The sequence below is a fragment of the Thalassophryne amazonica genome, chromosome 9, assembly GCF_902500255.1.
Source record: "Thalassophryne amazonica chromosome 9, fThaAma1.1, whole genome shotgun sequence".
NCBI classification, from domain to species: Eukaryota; Metazoa; Chordata; class Actinopteri; order Batrachoidiformes; family Batrachoididae; genus Thalassophryne; species Thalassophryne amazonica.
Window position 1 is genome coordinate 59,713,892 of NC_047111.1, and position 22,034 is coordinate 59,735,925.

Here is a 22,034-nt window from a genome sequence, read left to right on the forward strand (position 1 = left end):
GTGAAGCTAATTTATTTGCAAGAATCCCCGCAAACTTCCTCTGTTAAATAAAAGACGTGCAGAAGAGGTTACAATTTGCCAAAGAACACATCAACTGGCCTAAAGAGAAATGGAGGAATATTTTGTGGACTGATGAGAGTAAAATTGTTCTTTTTGGGTCCAAGGGCCGCAGACAGTTTGTGAGACGACCCCCAAACTCTGAATTCAAGCCACAGTTCACAGTGAAGACAGTGAAGCATGGTTGTGCAAGCATCATGATATGGGCATGTTTCTCCTACTATGGTGTTGGGCCTATATATTGCATACCAGGTATCATGGATCAGTTTGGATATGTCAAAATACTTGAAGAGGTCATGTTGCCTTATGCTGAAGAGGACATGCCCTTGAAATGGGTGTTTCAACAAAACAATGACCCCAGGCACACTAGTAAATGAGCAAAATCTTGGTTCCAAACCAACAAAATTAATGCCTCGCAGATGTGAAGAAATCATGAAAAACTGTGGTGGTTTTGAGTTTGTAGCATCAACAGCAGATGCTACTATTATTGTAAACTCCCCTTTTTCTACTTTTTTTTTTACTAATAACCCAATTTTATAGCCTTAAGAGTGTGCATATCATGAATGCTTGGTCTTGTTGGATTTGTGAGAATCTACTGAATCTACTGGTACCTTGTTTCCCATGTAACAATAAGAAATATACTCAAAACCTGGATTCATCTTTTTAGTCACATAGCACTACTATTATTCTGAACACTACTGTAAATCTGTGTGGAGTAGACAGTTCTCAAAAACTGAGTGACTGTGTAAGAAGGAGAAGAGTGATGAAAGCCACCAAGACAACCCAGAAGAAGTTACAGGCTTCTGTGGCTGTGATTGGAGAAATTGTGCACAGTGCATGTTTTGCATTTTGTATCCCCAGTTATACAGCTTCATGATGAAGTTGTACAAAGGAGGGTTTTCTTTCACCAAAACATTAAATCTAGGCTTGCATCTCAGATGTACCTTCTGGCAAATTGTAGCTAAACTTTCAGGTCTTCTTTTTAATATACTGTCCAATATATATACAGTTTATGGTTTACAGTTAAATAAAAAGGCACATGGCCAGTAGTGGCAAATTCATAATTAATCCTCATAGCCACTAAAGAGTCATGTGCATCAGGTGTGCCAATGCAGTGATTTAACCACGAGGTTGTGTGCCATGCCTCACTGATGTTGGTGTAACTACTATTAGGCAAGAGCACTTTACTGTAGAGAATCAGACCATTATCAGAACAGAACTGCATCAAATGGTTAGCAAATAAAGAGCTGCCATCGGAAATATCTGCGTTGATGTCACCCTCAATGAAGAAGCAGGTGGACTCATTGTCTTCATTGAAGGACAAGATGCAAGCCAATCTATTCATGTATTCATCTTCATTTTGGGAACACTCATAGGACGTATATATGTAGAACGATGAAGCTTTTATCACAGCAATTAAACTTAATTCCTGTTGCCAAATCAACATCCAGTCTAACCCTATTAACCAGATCATATTTTTATGCCATAACATGACAGCACCTCCAGGTATTCTACCACGGACTATCCTGGTACTCAAGTCAGCAGTAGATTCACCCGCCTCATAAAAGTCTTTATGCTGGGAATTTAGTCTCTCTAAATCCCGCTTAGATAAAAAGGTCTCTTGAATACACAGTACGTCACAAATCTCTAAGAGTTTATCCACCACATAGCGGCATGATTTGTGCACTTCACTGTGCCCAACGTACAGTACTTGCGCATTATATGCCACGATATTGATGTTCATTTATATTGATTGGTCCCAGGCCCCCACCTGGCTGCTGCTCCCCTGTGGAGCTTCAGGTGTAAGGACAGTCACAGAATGCTGATGCTGTGGGCCACCCTCCCCTCCTGATCCACGGGCTGTGCTGTCAAGGTTGGCCACAGGTCTGTCAGCCTTAAAATAACAGCGTACATAGATCCCCCCCAGCCAGAGTTGTGGATTGTACATGCCCGCAATGTCTTTGCATTCAGCAGTGTCATGAAACGAGCCAAATCTCACACACACACTCGTCTTCAACCGCTTATTCCAATTAAGGGTCACGGGGGGCTGGAGCCTATCCCAGCAGTCATAGAGCGCAAGGCGGGGTACACCCAGGACAGGACGCCAGTCTGTCGCAGTGCCACATATAGACAAACAAACACATTCACACCTGCACACACACCTACAGACAATTTTTAAAGTTTCCAATCCACCTAATTTGCATGTGGGAGAAAGCCGGAGCACCCAGAGTGAACCCACGCAAACATGGTGAGAACACACAAAATCCACACAGAAAGGCCACAGGTGGGAATTGAACCCACAACCTTCTCGCTGTGAGGCACCAGTGCTAACCACTAATCCACAGTACTGCCACGAGCCGAATCTAGTCGAGTCAATCTTCCGACACGTCACAGATTTGCCAGATTTCTCAGTCAGGTAGTCGCACAGGATGTCATCATCAAGATCAGGGGAAAATCTAGTGGCAAAGACCGTCACCAGCTTGGTTTTGATCACTGGGACGTTACACACTGTGCCGGTACCAATTATTCCTATTTTCCTCTGCTCTCGTTTTGGGGATCCATGGAGCTTCTCAATATCCCTCATCTGGAGATCCAGAGCAGCAGTAGTCACCCCCCAGGTTTTCACTCCTGCTCGTCTGAATTTCCTAAGCTCCTCTGAGTAGAAACGTCTTGGCTCAAACATTCCATCCTGCTGAGTAGCGCTGAGGTGTCCGTGCTGCCAAAACCAACAAGTGGGAGTTCATCCAGGTAGTGTGAATCAAACCTGGGAATGTTTTTACCACGCTCATTAAGCAGTTTCAGATGGTCCTTGATGTTGTTAACGTCTTTCTGAGCGCCTTTGTGCTTGACATTGCGTTGCGTGGTTGGGCACAGTTCAAACAAAAGTCACTTGGATTTGTCAGTCCAATCAGAAGAGACATTGCTTAAGGCTAAGAAAACAATTGCATCCTGTGGCACTGTTCTCATTTTGATGGAAATAAAATTTAAAAACTCATCTTCCACTATCACTTATCCATCAGTTGTTTCTTAAACCTCCGGTTTTGTACAAGTGCATACAGCACTCGCACCTGCAGCATTTAACGCCACCACCGCTGCCACGATAACCATCTCTATTATAATAGCCAGGTGGTCTGTGTGTGTACCTTCAGTCACACTTTTTATCTTTTCACGCTATTTTTTAAAATGGTCACGTGACTCGTGGTGCCATCTTGGGTTCAAAATAGCATTTGCTGTTAATCTGTCTGCATGTAAATCCCACTATTTTCTTTAGTTATTTGCTGAAAATGCCAGTTTGTTTTGCATTTGGATGCACAAATAGACACAGCAAGGGCTTCAAGATGTACAGATTCCCTTCAGATCCGAACAAAAAAACAATTTGGGAAAATAAAGTCAGCCGTGTGAGATGGAAGCTGGCATCATCATCAAAGTTTTGAGAGGTAAATTTATTGTTCAGTCCCATGTAAAGTAAAACTCACCTAAACTGTCATCATATGAACTGGATATTCGCAGTCACCGGACAAAAAAGTCCCAAAGTTTTTGTATTGTTTACCATGTAATAAACACCATATATAACAGATTTTGTAACAGATTTTTCGCTCACATCTGATAAAATGTCCAATCCGACCACAATGTATTTCCATTAAAAACCCTGAGCAGTCTGGATGTGCACAGTAACAGAGGTACAAATTAAAGTTCAGCGCTGACACTCGCTGATTTCAGGAAAGTGGGACCGGAGTATTTTCTGTGATTAAATACCCAATCGTTTATCTTTTTCACACCGTGCTCAGACTCGGACCCGCAGCCTGGACGTCCACCTGTTAAATCAGACACGGCAAAAGGCTGTGATTTGACACTTTTCAGCTTTCACTCCTTCGTCTGTCATATTTTAATAGTTTTTGCAGTGCGCACGCTGATTACAAATGGATCAGAAAAGTTTGCATATTTACGACAGGAGTCGGTAAAAGGAAAATGTTCAGCTTACCTTTTGATTTGGAGGTGATGATTGTAGAAAGAAAAGCTTGTTGAGGGTCAGATTAGTCCATAATAAAGTATAATCCAGAGACGGAGAACTTTAAAACTGTCACGCACGTCATTACATGATACGGATTACAGAGCAGCAGCTGCATAAATCAGGCTTTAAAATAATTAAATAAATCATCATAAATTGTACATTTATGTAAATTTGATAGCTTAACTATTTTTCTATTTATTTTGATAGCACCTGTACCTGGATGTGTTGCTGTATGTGGTTAAATGATTTAAAAAAATGCTGAAAAAATAAAAGGTTCATTCAGTCGTTCAGCATAGTTGGAACCAAAATGGCGCCATGATCTGAGTTGACGTCAGACAGTCTTAAAAGATTGAAGGTGAAGTTTAGAAGACCACTCTGTTGTACAGCTTAAAGACGGTGGCACAAACAGAAAGACGGGAAGCAGAGCTGAAGATGTTGCCATTCTCTTTGGGAGTGACAACAATGGACAGAATTAGAAATAAACATATCAGAGGGACATCTCAGGAAAGATGGTTTGGAAACAAAGTCAGAGAGGCAAGATTGAGACATGCAGAGGAGGAATCCTAGGGAGAAGGATGCTGAGGATGGAGCCACCAGGCAGGAGGAGAAGAGAGAGGCTAAAGAGGTTTATGGATGTGCTGAGGGAGGACATGCAGGTGGTTGGTGTGACAGAGGAAGATATAGAGGACGGGGTGAGACAGAAACGTTTGATCTGCTGTGTGGCGACCATTAATGGGAACAGTCAAAAAAAGAAGCAGTCACTCAGAAGTTTTATTTAAAAGTAATTCTATCCATTTCTGGAATATTCTGAAACATTCTATGCTGTTTAAGAAGGCAGACATTTTGGTGTTTGTAAACTATTTGACCCATAGAGAATCTGACGTAGTTGGTTGTGGCAGTCTCTGGTGGTGGTGAGGAAGAGAGTCTCTTGGTCAATTCTTGTATCGGATGGTGGACCCGGAGATGATGCTCTGTCGTGATGTCAGATGCTGCACATGGTTGCTGCACGAAGATTCTGTCAGTCAGGATGCTCCTTCCTCTTTCTTCTCTTCTCCTCTGTGTTCCTTCACATTTTTTAACAAATTTCCACAGTTGTGTGATCACTGCTCACCAGCTGGCTCTGTTCCTCGCATTAGGCCTTGTTTAATTTGATTAAGGCAAAGATGGATCTTGATATGGCAACTGAGCTGGGAGCATTAAAAAAAAAAAAAAAACTCCAGGGGCTTTTGGGTGTGGCCTGTGTTTACACTCTGAAGTGTGCCTCAGGTTTTTGCAGTTGACCATTACTGGTGCCACAAACTGTAAACAACCCAAAAACTAACTGCAGTTCAACCTCTTGGACTCAAACTAACCAGTGCAGCCAAATGAAGTGTTAAAATTCCACCATTAGTCCAGCTCCTTCCATTACACATTTTACAAAGTGGATGTGCTCCTTACTGCTTTGAAAACCAGTTTTTGTGAGAAGGAAGAGAAAGAACCTCCCTGTGGAGTCTGCCTGCTAATGAAGGATGGGGAGGGAAGCACACACATGACGACAGACAGCGGATGGATACTGTAGATGGAGGAAGTCGAAAGCGCAGTATTGATTTTTGGTCTCCACTGGAGTCTGCCAGGATGGGCACAGCATCCCTGTACATGCTCCTCTTAGCCGTCTGACCCAACACTTTGTTCTCTCCTCACTTATCCCAGCAGCCGATGTCCACCCTGCCCATGTGCATCTCACTGAAGCACGCGTGTAATACTTGAATGTGTTCATCATGTGTTTATCGTAGAGCTTCGGCAGTTATGTGTGTGATGGGGTGATGTTTGACCATTTGCATCCCAGCCTTCCCATTAACTAGCACTTCGTCTGGCAGGAGTCGCAGGGAGTGCTCCTTTTATAATAATGGGAGCAAAGAGCCGTGTGGTTTCATGGCTTTGTCAGGGCATCCTTTCAGCATTGAGGAGGACAAACATTGTTTGAAATGGTATCAAAGGGCTGATTACTGATGTTTGACATGCCCATTATTTAAATCAGTGAAAGAAGAATGATGCATGTCGTCAGTACTGAGTAAATGTTGACTTTCTGAAAGAGATGTCTCTTATTCTAATCTGACATTTTGTTTTAATATTTGTATTTGCAGTTCAGACAGGTTTATTGACCATGCGATAAGGTGAGCTGCATTTGTCTTCCATTTTTACTCACTTTCACACTCGGGTGGGGAGCAAATACAACATTCAGTCCTGTTAAAATGCATCATCATACTGCTGTAATGCCCTCCCTGTTTCTTTTCCTCTAGTATCGCCATGGCGACCAAAGAGAACATGCTATTTCAGCGTGGGGTTTTGAAGTCCATTCAGACCAGGGTGACAACTTTAGCGAGTATCCTTTTTATCAGGTGATTGATTTGATTTCTTTATTTAGCACAAAATAAAACTCATAAAATAATGTACATATATAAAACAACCAAAGAGAGGGAGAGAGAGAGAGAGAGAGAGAGAGAGAGAGAGAGAGAGAGAGAGAGAGAGAGAGAGAGAGAGAGAGAGAGAGAGAGAGAGAAATAATACAACATAAATAAAGTGCAAGGGAGTGGTGGAAGCCAAAAGGCTTATAGAGAATCCACTCCAAAACAAAGCAAACATAACAGAATATAACAGAATTCCACCATTTTTTCCAGACTAGAACAAATCATTGTAAATACTCCTGCAAGATCTTTGCTTTTAGTCCACTTTTATAGGTATATAAAGTGATATATGGATTCATGAGGTGTACATTATCATTCCAAGATTTAACGCCATGATATCTGATGTGATGCTGATAATGAGTCGCACTATGCAAAGGTAAATGCAAATGTGCAGCCTGCCTGGTCGGATAATTATGAATTTGATGGTTATGCACAAAATAATATTTAATGATGGAAGGCCACTTAATATCATAGAGCTCTCTGAAAACAAACGTACAAGTCAAAAAAATATTTATATGCACTTTAAAAAACAGAGGTGCACTTGGATTACAAGGTTTTGAACGAGTAGCTATTCGAGCAAATTTTTCTGTAGAATAAATATTTTGTTTAAATAAGTTGCAAAGGTACTTCCCCATACAATATTACAATAACTTAAATATGGATAAACTAAACTATAATATAATGTTAAAAGAATGTGATGTATTAAATATCTTATTTTTCTTATGATTCCTATTGACTTGGTTATTTTTTACAAACATGATCAATATGTTCTCTCCAAGACAGTTTCTCATCTATCCACACACCCAAAAAACATATAGATGAGACCCTTGATGTTATTTCATTATCAATGCAAATTTTCATTACACCATGATTACATTTTTTATTGCCAGCAAATAACATAAAATTAGACTTTTTTATATTTAACGATAATCTATTGGCTTTGAACCAGGTTGAATAATTACAAAGATCATCATTTAAAGTACTAACCAAACTATCAATATCTTTGCTGGAAATAAAGAGTAGTATCATCAGTGAACAACAAAAGGAATGTAGTAGTAGTAGAAACGGATGCAAAATCATTAATATATATTATGAACAATAACGGCCCCAAAATTGAACCTTGAGGTACTCCACACCCTATGCAATTGATATCGGAGTCCAAGTTTAGAGAAACATACTGTTTTCTTTCAGATAAATAATTACTAAGCCATGTGTGTACAGTTGCCTTAAATCCATATTTAACTTTGAAAGCAAAATTTCATGATTTACTGTATCAAATGGTTTTGAAAGATCTAAAAACACACCAATACCAAACTCATTATTTTCCAAAGCTAAATGAATTCTATCCAATAATTCAGTCAAAGCCATATATACTCAACAAAAATATAAACGCAACACTTTTGGTTTTGCTCCCATTTTGTATGAGATGAACTCAAAGATCTAAAACTTTTTCCACATACACAATATCACCATTTCCCTCAAATATTGTTCACAAATTAGTCTAAATCTGTGATAGTGAGCACTTCTCCTTTGCTGAGATAATCCATCCCACCTCACAGGTGTGCCATATCAAGATGCTGATTAGACACCATGATTAGTGCACAGGTGTGCCTTAGACTGCCCACAATAAAAGGCCACTCTGAAAGGTGCAGTTTTGTTTTATTAGGGGGGGATACCAGTCATACAAAATGGGAGCAAAACCAAAAGTGTTGCATTTATATTTTTGTTGAGTGTAAGTCGAATGATTTTTCCGAAAATCATATTGATAATTATATAAAATTGAGTTCTTAAGCAAATGATTATTTAATCTCTTATAAACAAGTTTCTCCAAGATCTTTGAAAAACATGGCAAGACTGAGATAGGACAATAATTTGAAAAAGATGCAGAATCACCTTTTTTAAACAGAGGTATGATTTTAGTGATCTTTAAATCAGAAGGTACTATGCCTGTTTTCAAATCTTTAATATAATCAACGGGATTTATATTTGTGGAGTCAGTTTTCTTTGCAAGAGAAGCACCAACATTTTAAAAGAAATTATTGAACTTGCAAGCAATATCAAAAGGATCAGAGAAACTTCTAGATCCATCTGAAAAAGTTGACGGATATTTTGATAAACATGTTTTCTTTTTAAGTAATTCATTGATTATTTTCCAGGTCCCTTTTAATATACGAGGTCTATTAGAAAAGTATCCGACCTTATTATTTTTTCAAAAACCATATGGATTTGAATCACGTGTGATTACATCAGACATGCTTGAACCCTCGTGGGCATGCGAGAGTTTTTTCACGCCTGTCGGTTACGTCATTCGCCTGTGGGCAGTCTTTGAGTGAGGAGTCGTCCACACGCTTGTCGATTTTTTTCATTGTTTAGGAATGGCTCAGAGACTGTTGCTTTGTTTGATAAAAAAATTTTCAAAACTGTAAGGCACAACTGAGTGGACACCATTCAATAAATTCAGCTGGTTTTCGGTAAAAATTTTAACGGCTGATGAGAGATTTTGGTCTGGTAGTGTCGCTTTAAGGACGGTCCACGGCGCCTGACGGCGATCTGCGCTTCGAGGCGGCAGCATCTCGCCGTTTCAAGTTGAAAACTTCCACATTTCAGGCTCTGTTGATCCAGTAAGTCGTCAGAGAACAGAGAACTTTCAGAAGAAGTCGGCATGAGGAGTTTATTCGGACATTCCATTGTTAACGGTCATTTTGTAATGAAAGAACGTGCGGGCAGAGTCGCATGTCGGGCTGGACCCGACCGCGGGGGGTCGCGGCAGGAAAAACACCTCCGTTGGAAATCTTAACGGGCAAGTTGGAACATGCCCAAGCTGTTAAACAATTTCTCAGTTACTCACTTGTTGAAAGCCATCAAAAGCTGCCTGAATTTTACAAATGGTCTTCAACACGGAGGTGTTTTTCTGGTCGCGGCGCACACAGATTTGCGTCGTCGTCACGGAAATGACTCGGCGAATTTGCGCGCACGTTCTTTCATTACAAAATGACCTTTAACAGTGGAATGTCCACATAAACTCCTCATGCCGGCCTCTTCTGAATCTTCTCTGTTCTCTCACGACGTCCTGGGTCAACAGAACCTTAAATTAGGATGATTTCAGCTCGAAACAGCCAGACAACGTCGCCTGGGAGCGCTGCGTGACGTCCCGCTCCGTGGGAAGTCCTTACACCGACAGAAACACTCCATAATCTCTCATCAGCCGTTAAACTTTTCACAGAAAACTAGCTTAATTTCTCGAATAGTGTCCACTCGGATATTCCTCACAGGTCCAGAAAAAATTTTGATAAAGCAACGCGCGCCGTCTCGAGCAGCGTGTGAAACAAAGGAATTCAGCCGAGAGGGCGGGACCACATCTCACTCAAGGCCTGCCCACAGGGAAATGACGTCACCGACACGCGTGAAAAAACTCACGCATGCGCACGAGGGTTCAAGCATGATTGGTGTAATCGCATGTCATTCAAATCCATATAGTTAAAAAAAAAATAAAAGGGTCGGTTTATTATCTAAGAGACCTCGTAGTTTATTGATTTTTGAAAATTGTCACTGAAGTATTTCTTCTTTGCAGCCCTAGCAAGGGTAGTGTATTTGTTTTTGTAGATTTTATAAGTTGATAAATTTAAAGTTGGAGTTTTTTATACAACTTGTTTTTTTCTGAATAAGGATTTTTGTAGTCCCTTAGAAAACCATGGGCTTTGCTTTCTAGACGTATCATCAGATAATTTAATGACTGGAAATGATTTTTTGTAAGCTTCATTAAACATTTGCATAAAGACCTGATAGGCTAAATTGGGATCTGTTTCCATATATATTTTTTCAAAGGATATGTTCTCAATTAGTCTCTTAAATTTCATTTTATTAGTAGTATTGAAATTTCTGTAGTAAGTACTAGACTTCTCATTTGGTATCTAACAATTTTCCAATTCCACAATTTGAAAGATTGGAAAATGATCTGAAATATTCATAAACAATATTCCAGATTTCATTGCATAATTTAAGTTATTAAATAAAATATTATCTATTAATGTAGCAGAATATTCTGTAACTGTTGTTGGTTTGGTATTTGAGGGAAAAATCATTCATTGCACAATGAGTTTCCCTATTGAACAAATTTATATTAAAGTCACCAAGAATTTGACAGATTTTATCCTCTTTGTTAATGAGTTCCAGAATATTTGAAAAACACTGGTTGAAATTTACAACATCTGTATTTGGTGGCCTATAAATACAACCAATGATAAGATTTTTTGTTCTGCTATCAGACAATATTTCTATGAAAATTGATTCTAAATTAGATTCACTTGAATTCATAACATCAGATTGCACATTAAAATCCAGATTTTTATGTACAAATATTGAAACTCCTCCACCAGACCTTTGTTGTCTAACAAAGTGAGTAGAGTTATAAAGTGGCAATTCATACAAGCCAGTGTCTTTGCACTGCTCAGTCAGCCATGTTTCTGTAAGGGCAATTACAGAAAACCCATGATTCAGAGGATATAAAATGTCAAATTCTCATAATTTTTAAGAAGACTATGAATATTTAAATGTAAGACAGAAAATGTTTTATAAGTATTAGGATAAGATTGTAGAAGATGTTTGAATTTGAGTTAGTCATAATAATCACATAAATTAGAGTTATTTGCATTAGAAAAAAAAATTCATATCAGGATCAGCTTGTAATCTGTGAGTAACATCATCTCAATCTAGTTCAAATGGATTGAATAACAGTCTCATTAACAGCAAAACCATCATAATTATCAAGAAGATGTCTTTCAAACTCTTCATTGAGTGAAGAGAATGGGAACATTAAACAACAACTTTCACAGAACCATGTACAATCTATTTTCTTAATTCAATCCAAAAAAGTGCACATTTAGGATGAAATACATTTTTACAAAAAGAACAACCGATAAGCTGCAAACCTAATTGCTTCTGACATTTTGTGCTTAGCTCAGATAAGATAATTATAGTGGGCGATTTTAACATCCACACAGATGCTGAGAATGACAGCCTCAACACTGCATTTAATCTATTATTAGACTCTATTGGCTTTGCTCAAAAAGTAAATGAGTCCACCCACCACTTTAATCATATCTTAGATCTTCACAGACTAAAGTTAATTATGGAGTTCCTCAAGGTTCTGTGCTAGGACCAATTTTATTCACTTTATACATGCTTCCCTTAGGCAGTATTATTAGACGGTATTGCTTAAATTTTCATTGTTACGCAGATGATACCCAGCTTTATCTATCCATGAAGCCAGAGGACACACACCAATTAGCTAAACTGCAGGATTGTCTTACAGACATAAAGACATGGATGACCTCTAATTTCCTGCTTTTAAACTCAGATAAAACTGAAGTTATTGTACTTGGCCCCACAAATCTTAGAAACATGGTGTCTAACCAGATCCTTACTCTGGATGGCATTACCCTGACCTCTAGTAATACTGTGAGAAATCTTGGAGTCATTTTTGATCAGGATATGTCATTCAAAGCGCATATTAAACAAATATGTAGGACTGCTTTTTTGCATTTACGCAATATCTCTAAAATCAGAAAGGTCTTGTCTCAGAGTGATGCTGAAAAACTAATTCATGCATTTATTTCCTCTAGGCTGGACTATTGTAATTCATTATTATCAGGTTGTCCTAAAAGTTCCCTAAAAAGCCTTCAGTTAATTCAAAATGCTGCAGCTAGAGTACTGACGGGGACTAGAAGGAGAGAGCATATCTCACCCATATTGGCCTCTCTTCATTGGCTTCCTGTTAATTCTAGAATAGAATTTAAAATTCTTCTTCTTACTTATAAGGTTTTGAATAATCAGGTCCCATCTTATCTTAGGGACCTCGTAGTACCATATCACCCCAATAGAGCGCTTTGCTCTCAGACTGCAGGCTTACTTGTAGTTCCTAGGGTTTGTAAGAGTAGAATGGTAGGCAGAGCCTTCAGCTTTCAGGCTCCTCTCCTGTGGAACCAGCTCCCAATTCAGATCAGGGAGACAGACACCCTCTCTACTTTTAAGATTAGGCTTAAAACTTTCCTTTTTGCTAAAGCTTATAGTTAGGGCTGGATCAGGTGACCCTGAGCCATCCCTTAGTTATGCTGCTATAGACGTAGACTGCTGGGGGGTTCCCATGATGCACTGTTTCTTTCTCTTTTTGCTCTGTATGCACCACTCTGCATTTAATCATTAGTGATCGATCTCTGCTCCCCTCCACAGCATGTCTTTTTCCTGGTTCTCTCCCTCAGCCCCAACCAGTCCCAGCAGAGGACTGCCCCTCCCTGGGCCTGGTTCTGCTGGAGGTTTCTTCCTGTTAAAAGGGAGTTTTTTCCTTCCCACTGTAGCCAAGTGCTTGCTCACAGGGGGTCGTTTTGACCGTTGGGGTTTTACATAATTATTGTATGGCCTTGCCTTACAATATAAAGCGCCTTGGGGCAACTGTTTGTTGTGATTTGGCGCTATATAAAAAAAAATTGATTGATTGATTTTGTGCATTTGTTATCACTATTGTTATCTATTGTTATAAAATGTTTGAGTTGCTTGTGAGTTTGTTTGCAGGACTAATGCAGGTGTATCGGGGATCGTTAGACTCCCATTATTCTTTAACCCTGCTGATCTGTCTTCCCTGTCATCTGTCTCCTCCTCACCCACTTAATCTTAATTATTTTCCTTCACCCCACCTCCCATTCCCTCAGATCGTTTCCCCGCCATCAACAGTCTCATCCACAGAATCAATTTGCGAAAGAGGCGGGACTCACTAATTCTAGGCGGGGTGATCGGCATCTGCACCATACTGTTGCTGCTGTACACCTTCCACTGATTTGATTCATCCTGTCTGAGAGTTTGCTTCATCAACAACAACAAAAAAAACATTTGTTTACACTCAGGGTGGATGTTTTTCTTATATCTTTAAATGGTGGATGTTTTTCTTATATCTTTAAATGCTCTTCTATATCTCATAATATATTTCAGATAAGTATAACAGCAAAAATAGATTCTAAAGTGTAAAAATTAAAACGTTAATCATCACACAGTTTCATCTCTGATTAGAGAGTTTATTTTCTGCCTTGTGGTCACATTTTCCATGTGAGGTTTTACATACTACAAATATAGGGATGTATTTCTTTTTTCACTCTTTATAAATGTATATATTTTAACTGGATTGTGTATTGTGAAGTCATTCTTTTTTTTTATACAGCATTGGTCTTATCAAATAACAGCAGTCCACTCATGTTTCAAGTTCCTCATGCTCATTCAGGTTTATTCCAGACATGCAAAACTATGGCACAGTTAACCAGTCATACAGTATAAATGTATAAACAGAGTGCCAAGAACAGTGCATACAGGCAACAACCTCAGTCATATCTTGCAGTATATCATAAATTAATAACAAGGTTTTAAAGGTTCAGGTGGTTCAACAGAGTCTGAACAGGAAATCAGTTTGATCCGTTACATAGCAGCACGCAAAGCAAGCGAACACACAATGGGCAGGAGGGAGCGTGATCAAATTACACATACGGCTGTAAACAGTGTATGAAATCATCTTAGACCTTTTCTCTCAGCCCTATGTGGATCCTATGTGGAGAACAGAAAGGAAGTGCAATTCCTGTACTTTGGAATTGTCAACAGGGCAGGCCAATACTAAAGGTGCACTGATGCTGTTTTTTATTTTTATTTATTTTTTGAGTGTTAATTTATTTATATGAAGACAGATCTTATATTTTCTTAATGTTGGGTTTATCTTGCTTACGGCTTCTCAGCTAGCTGCTAATTAGCAAAGGTCATATTTTCATTAGTAGATTAGCTTTTGAAAAGCATTCAGGGACCAGTTAATTTCTAACAAATTTAGTTTGGCTAGCTTTAAGTCGCTAATTATATATATATATATATATATATATATATATATATATATATATAGATAGATAGATAGATAGATACGAGGTCTGTCCATAAAGTATAGGTCCTTTTTATTTTTTTCAAAAACTATATGGATTTCATTCATATGTTTTTACGTCAGACATGCTTGAACCCTCGTGCGCATGCGTGAGTTTTTCCACGCCTGTCGGTGACGTCATTCGCCTGTGAGCACTCCTTGTGGGAGGAGTCGTCCAGCCCCTCGTCGGAATTCCTTTGTCTGAGAAGTTGCTGAGAGACTGGCGCTTTGTTTGATCAAAATTTTTTCTAAACCTGTGAGACACATCGAAGTGGACATGGTTCGAAAAATTAAGCTAGTTTTCAGTGAAAATTTTAACGGCTGATGAGAGATTTTGAGGTGACACTGTCGCTTTAAGGACTTCCCACAGTGCGAGACGTCGCACAGCGCTCTCAGGCGGCGTCATCAGCCTGTTTCAAGCTGAAAACCTCCACATTTCAGGCTCTATTGATCCAGGACGTCGTGAGAGAACAGAGAAGTTTCAGAAGAAGTCGGTTTCAGCATTTTATCCGGATATTCCACTGTTCCGCCACAGGAAAAACACCTCTGTTGGAAGCCTTAAGGACAAGTTGAAACATGTCCAGCTGTTAAACAATTTCTCATATACTCACTCCACTGAAAGCCATCAAAAGCCGCCTGGATTTTACAAATGGTTATCAACACGGAGGTGTTTTTCCTGTGCCGCCGCTCCGCGCCGGCTGCGTCCCGAAGCGTGGACCCGTCCGCACGTCTTTCATTAAAAAAATCTCCTTTAACAGTGGAATATCCGGATAAAATGCTGAAACCGACTTCTTCTGAAACTTCTCTGTTCTCTCACGACGTCCTGGATCAATAGAGCCTGAAATGTGGAGGTTTTCAGCTTGAAACAGGCTGATGACGCCGCCTGAGAGCGCTGTGCGACGTCTCGCACTGTGGGAAGTCCTTAAAGCGACAGTGTCACCTCAAAATCTCTCATCAGCCGTTAAAATTTTCACTGAAAACCAGCTTAATTTTTCGAACCATGTCCACTTCGATGTGTCTCACAGGTTTAGAAAAAATTTTGATCAAACAAAGCGCCAGTCTCTCAGCAACTTCTCAGACAAAGGAATTCCGACGAGGGGCTGGACGACTCCTCCCACAAGGAGTGCTCACAGGCGAATGACGTCACCGACAGGCGTGGAAAAACTCACGCATGCGCACGAGGGTTCATGCATGTCTGACGTAAAACATATGATGAAATCCATATAGTTTTTTGAAAAAAATAAAAAGGACCTATACTTTATGGACAGCCCTCGTATATATATATATATATATATATATATATATATATATATATAGATAGATAGATAGATAGATAGATAGATATAGATATAGAGCAGGGGTGGTGGCCAAGTGGTTAATGCGCTTGGTTTCAGTTCGGAAGGTTCTGGGTTCAAATCCCACCCCTGCCACATTTCTCCATGTAATGTGGAGTTGCGTCAGGAAGGGCATCCGGCATAAAACCTGTGCCAAATCAACATGCAGATCCACCTTGGATTTGCTGTGGCGACCCCGAGTGCAAACAAGGGAGCAGCCGAAGGGACTTACTGTGTGTGTGTGTGTGTGTGTGTGTGTGTGTGTGTGTGTGTGTGTGTGTGTGTGTAAGCACTAAAATCATATGTTTGTTCCTTTTGGAGTTTAGAATGTAACCCAAGAAACAAACTCGACACATCATGCAAGGGCAACAAGCAACACCTCGAACTGGCAGAGGAGCAAGAAGTCAAGCTAATTGGGCACTGCAGTTCCGTTTGGGGGCGGGCTCTGAAGGGGTAAAATATGACACACATGACATAATTTCTCTACTTCTGGGGGATAAACCACAGCATTTTCAATGGGTTTTTGGGCAAATTACACGCAAACAAAGTGAAAATGCAAAGAAAAAGTGACGATGCGGTGGAAAGTGGATGTGTTGCGGTTTCTTTATGACCCCAGAGCTCAAGCGTTGAGGCGGTTTTGCAGGCGAGAGAACGGAGATAGCTGTGTAGGCTAACACTTACCGACACGATGTTTCCCATCTGCCTCGTCTTCTTCACTAGGAACCGAAAAAAAAAAAAAAAAAACCTTTTTGCGACTGGTTCGGTGATTGCAGTCAAACAAAACAGTACACCATTTTTCCTTGTGAACTTATGCTGTGTACATATTGCGCAGTGTAGCGGAGGTCCATGTAAGTGGTCAAATCCTGCGATATCATGCAGGGTTCAAACGAGACTGCGGTGCCCTATTACATTAATTTATTTTCTGTGTATTTTTATGTCAGTATTTCTGATTTGTTTGATATCTTCTGTGAATAACTTGTATGACAAAAGGAAGTTAGTTTAATTTCATTCATTTTATTATGGGGAATCTCCTTGTTTATTCATTCATTGATTGTTCTATACCCACTTTCTCCAATGAAAGGCTCCAGGCCCCTTGTGACCAATCGCAGCAGTCATAGGACAAGAGGTAGGGTACACCCTGGACAGGACGCCAGTCTATCACAGGGCCACATATAGACATGCACACCTACAGTCAATTTAAAGTTTCCAGTTCACCTAACCTGCATGTCTTTGGATGTGGGAGGAAGCTGGAGCACCCGGAGGGAATCTACGCAGACACGGTGGACAACATGCAAACTCCACACAGAAGCAATCCCATGACCTTCTGTCATTAGCACTAACCACTAAACCACCTTGTTGCCCCTCCATGTTTATGCTCCAACATATTAAAATTTCAGATCTTTAGCTCTGTTTTTTTCAGGGTTTTAGTGGGGAAAAAAATAAACCAAAACTAAATTTATATAATAGTGATGATCGGTAGTTTCGGTTATTTGTTTTAGTGGTTTGTCCTTATAACTTTTCACTTGGCAGATTAGCGGTCGAAGCAACCTTTCTGGTTAGCTGTGCCCACCACTGGTCATGATGTCAGCTCTGGTCCCTGTTTGCTTCAGTGCAGCTTTAGTTCAGATTTCTATCAAATATTAGTCTGACACAAACTGCGTCCTTCATTTTCCTCCATTTGTTCCTGAGTTTGCAGGTTTATAGGATACTGCCGTTTCCAAAATAAGAGAAATGACCCCTTGGAACTCTTTTCTCCTTTCTCTCTTTAGTCCACGTCAGAAAAAAGTAATCAGGGTATTTCCAACTTGCTTTCTTCTCTTTGGTGGGTTTTGTGCTTTTTTAAAATCTTCAAAATGATATATGTCCTCTTCTGTGCAAAATTGTGATGAAGTGAAAGGGTGATGCTTCATCCACACACACTTCACTGGGCCTCTGGTAGAGACAAGAAGAAGAAGTTGTTTAGGATGCACGTGTTTGCGCGTAATTTGCGCACGTGTGCGCTATACCTATTGTCAACACGACGAAGACGACGACAGCCACACCCAGCAGCATGGCAGCACAGCTGAGCAACATGGACAGACGGCCGTACTTCCTCGCCCCTTCAATGTCTCCTGTGTGGAGAACAGACCTGGACTAAAGAGCAGGACATCCGGTCATTAACAAGCACCTGCGTTCTTTTAAAAGTCAAAAACATGAGCAGTGAATAAGTGCGCTGTACTCACCACATGGGCGTACCACAGGGCGCATACGTTGAGCGGCAGGGCGGGACAGAAACACGAAAGTACCGCAAGCCAGAGGTAACTTGGGGGCGCGGACCCGCGCGTTACCGTGGAGGGCAGCGGGCCCAAACTGAGCCGGGAAGAGGATGTGGGTGGGGTCGCCAGTTGCCCAACAGAACCCGACTTAAGCTTCGATGTGTGTCCGTTCTGGTCCGCATCCAGAGAGCGCACGCTTCCCCTGATGTTGAGGGAGAATGAGTCGGACGGTTTGATGTTGCTCTCGCCCGTGGGCTCCGTGGTCGTGATGCTCAGGAGCTTCTCCGTGTCCTGGAAGTCGGTGGGATTGGAAACTTCCCGATCGCCCAGAGAGGCTTTCCCAAAAGCAGCATCCGTGTTGATAGCCATAACTGAAAGTGAAGAAATCTGTTTTTCCCTGCAGGCGAGCCGTTTTCCTCTGGATGGAGATGATGAAGAGTCTTCCTTTAGATGGTCTCCATTTCGGGCTCATCAGATGAATTTTTATAAGTTCATACAGGAAAAATTAAAGACGTGTAACTCCATCAAATGGTCTCAAGATGCGCAAAGTCCTTTCGATGTCCGAACCTGTCTTTAGTTGTTGGTGTGCGTCCGGGCGCACGCCTTGTTGTGTCGTGAGGAATTACCGCATGCCTTGCATTTCCAAAGCGCATCCAGTGCGTGAGGCCTACTTATGCGCTCAGCGAGGCGTGTGACAGTGCAAAAACGACAATTAAACCTCTCTCCGAGTGAACACGCGCGGTGCGTAAAAGCTTTCCATTTACGCGCGGGACGATCAGCTGGATCAGCATGCGGGGTGAGAAAGGGAGAGGGGCAGAGAAAAGGCGGACGAACACGGCAAGTTACCGTGTAATATGAACCGCAAACCTTTCAACACCCTGCTGACTCTGGTCATATTCGTATGCAGTATCAGCGCTCAGCGCTCCGTCTGGACCCTGACAGCGGTTCACCCCACTTAAAATGGACAAACCTATGCAATATTTAAATGGAGAGATTTAAGATGGGTAAAAAAGGTATTCACTCAATAAATGAGCAACGGGCAGTCACGTGATAAAGTTAGTGCACTCGAACTTTTTTGTATAACATTTTCTAAAAACATTATGCGCCTTTAACTCCATCCATCCATTCATTTTCTTACGCTTTATCCGGAGTCGGGTCGCGGGGGCAGCAGCTCAAGCAAAGCCGCCTGAAAGCTATCTCTACAACACACACACACGTCCCAAAATGGATGAAATAAATTTTTTTTTACACTCGAAATTCTGCACAAAAGCCCCCATATTGACAATGTGATTTTTTTTGGAGATATTTGCAAATTTCTAAAAAAAATGAATTAAAAAAAACAACTAAGAAATCACATGTACGTAAGTATTCGCAGCAATCCACCAATCAGGCCTATATGGTAGAATGGCCAGACGGAAGCCACTCCTTAGTAAAAGGCACCTGGCAGCCCATCTGGAGTTTGCCAAAAGCACCTGAAGGACTCTCAGACCATGAAAAACAAAATTCTCTGGTCTGATAAGACAAAGATTGAGCTCTTTGGTGTGAATGCCAGGTGTCATGTTTGGGTGGTGACAGCATCATGCTGTGCAGATGTTTTTCAGCAGCAGGAACTAGGAGACTAGTCAAGATTGAGGGAAAGATGAATGCAGCAATGTACAGAGACATCCTGGATGAAAACCTGCTCCAGAGTGCTCTTGACCTCAGACTGGGCAACAGTTCATCTTTCAACAGGACAATGTCCCTAAGCACACAGCCAAGATATCAAAGGAGTGGCTTCAGGACAACTCTGTGAATGTCCTTGAGTGGCCCAGCCAGAGCCCAAACCTGAATCTGATTGAACATCTCTGGAGAGATCTGAAAACCTCTGTGCACCAACACTCCCCATCCAAACTGATGGAGCTTGAGAGGTGCTGCAAAGAGGAACTGCCCAAAGATAGGTGCACCAAGCTTGTGGCATCATATTCAGGAAGACTTGAGGCTGTAATTGCTGCCAAAGGTGCATCAACAAAGTATTGAGCAAAGGGTGTAAATACTTATGTACATGTGATTTCTTTGATTTTTTTATTTTTAATAAATTAGCAAAAATTAAGAAAAAAAATTCATGTTGTCATTATGGGGTGTTGTGAGTAGAATTTTGAGGGAAAAAAAATGAATTTATTCCATTTTGGAATAAGGCTGTAACATAAAATGTGGAAAAAGTGAAGTGTTGTGAATACTTTCCAAATGCACCGTTTACTTGAATGCCTCCTTACGTGAATGAATCCTTAATTATGCACGCAATTGTTTGGGGTTTTATTTTTTTTTATTTGATTTATACCATGCTGTAGAGAGGAGTTTTCACCGAGTTTAAAGAGCATCATTTTAGTACTTTAGTACAGTATAAAAAAGCTTGACTTTTTTCCCGTTAGCAAGATAACTCAAAAAATATTGAACAGATTTCAGTTAAATTTGGTGTGCAGACAGATAGTGTTCCAGGGAATAACTGAATCAATTTTGGAGGTTGTTCAGAGTATGTATCCTGGAACTGAGGCACATAGCAACATTTAACTCAAAAAGCCGTGAGAGGATGTTGATTAAAGTTGGTGAGTAGGTGGATAATGTCATAGAAAATGAGTTTTTTGTTTGTTTTTATCCAGAACACAACATTTAATTCAAATTTAATAATATTGAACTTCGATAACATTGTCTCTCTGTCTGGTAATGCTTATGCTTTCACTTTATTAAAATTGAAAAACATCTACTTTTCTTGTCAGTCTAATTTCTCCAATCAGGCTGTTTTGTTTTTTAAAGAGCTCCAGATTTTAATTTCTACCACATGCACAAAAAGATAATTTAACCTAAGACCTCACACAGAGACAGCAGAGCCGCTGGACGCCAAACAGTTGTTTCAAATAGTCTATTTCAGCTGATTTACAATTTCGGTGGACCACATGAAAAGAGACGTTAAACGTTCATTAAAGTAATGTAAAAAAAAAAAAAATCAAAGGGGAGCGGGCAGGACTGGGTGACAAGATGGCGTCTGTGTATCACGGGACAGTGTTTTAAGCAATCGCAGTACAAATAAACTCGTCCGGGCGCTGATATTTCATGGGTTATTCTGCCACCTACTGGTCAATGTGGGAAAGTGCTCTAAAATCACAAAAGTGATTCACCCTGTCTCAGCTGGTCTGTCCCTCGTTAACGGGCAAAACTGAACTGTTATTGGGTTGCCCTAACATCCGGGTTACTTGGTGATGGCTTTGAATCCGTGCAAACTGTACATTCATGATGCACTTTGTTGATTATCTTTCTGAATAAAGTAGATGCTGCGCGTTTAATAAGGAATAAGGAATTAATGTCCTTTTCAAACTTGCATTGCAGGTTTGCTGGCTGTTTTTCCTGCATCCGTGCCACACTGTAAAACTGACCAAGACTGATGCACACTCTTGATCTGTGTGAATCAAATAGACTTGTTTCCTATTTAAAGTGAATTATTGAGTAAATGTACTTTTGAAACATGTATTGTGGCTCTGTGTTGAACTCAGCAGGGCTGACTGGCTGTTTAACAAAAATGCCTATCAGGCTGATTTCGTTCGGGACATCCCTTCATTTAATCAGAATGTCAAGCCACTGTAAGTACGATTTAGAGCTTGTCCTGGATGGACAACTGATAAAACCACCGACTTACTGCCAGAGTCTCTAGTTGCACCGAACAAGTGGACAGCTGCAATTATTGAGGCACAAGACCACATTCAAGTCAACAGGTTTTCAGTAGTAAGTGTGAGGATCACTTTTGTTGTAGCAAACCCACAGCAGACACCAGACAACAAACAGTGAAGCATGGTGGTGGCAGCATCATGCTGTGGGGACGTTTTTCAGCAGCTGGAACTGGGAGACTAGTCAGGTGTGATGGAAAGATGAATGCAGCAATGTACAGAGACAGCCTGGATGAAAACCTACTCCAGAGCACTCTTGATGTCAGACTGGGGTGACAGTTCATCTTTCAGCAGG

General features: G+C 40.6%; 2 protein-coding genes across 2 annotated transcripts in view; one reads left to right on the forward strand and one right to left on the reverse strand.

Annotated features, from left to right (window-relative positions):
* LOC117517206 (Golgi SNAP receptor complex member 1-like) overlaps window positions 1-13,681 on the forward strand; it is a 31,478-nt gene extending 17,797 nt beyond the window's left edge. Inside the window, exons 6-8 of the mRNA XM_034178147.1 lie at window positions 6,193-6,222; window positions 6,349-6,431; window positions 13,218-13,681. Of these exons, the coding sequence (XP_034034038.1) occupies window positions 6,193-6,222; window positions 6,349-6,431; window positions 13,218-13,342 (238 nt within the window). The 3' untranslated portion in view covers window positions 13,343-13,681. The remainder of the gene's footprint in view (window positions 1-6,192; window positions 6,223-6,348; window positions 6,432-13,217) is intronic.
* Window positions 13,682-17,633: 3,952 nt separating this feature from the next.
* Window positions 17,634-19,038, reverse strand: LOC117517207 (trafficking regulator of GLUT4 1-like). The gene is made up of 3 exons (XM_034178148.1): window positions 18,012-19,038; window positions 17,796-17,922; window positions 17,634-17,721 (listed from the first exon to the last, which is right to left on the reverse strand). The coding sequence occupies exons 1-3, from the start codon at window positions 18,411-18,413 to the stop codon at window positions 17,711-17,713; spliced, it is 540 nt and encodes a 179-aa protein (XP_034034039.1). The 5' UTR covers window positions 18,414-19,038; the 3' UTR covers window positions 17,634-17,710.
* Window positions 19,039-22,034: the final 2,996 nt, after the last annotated feature.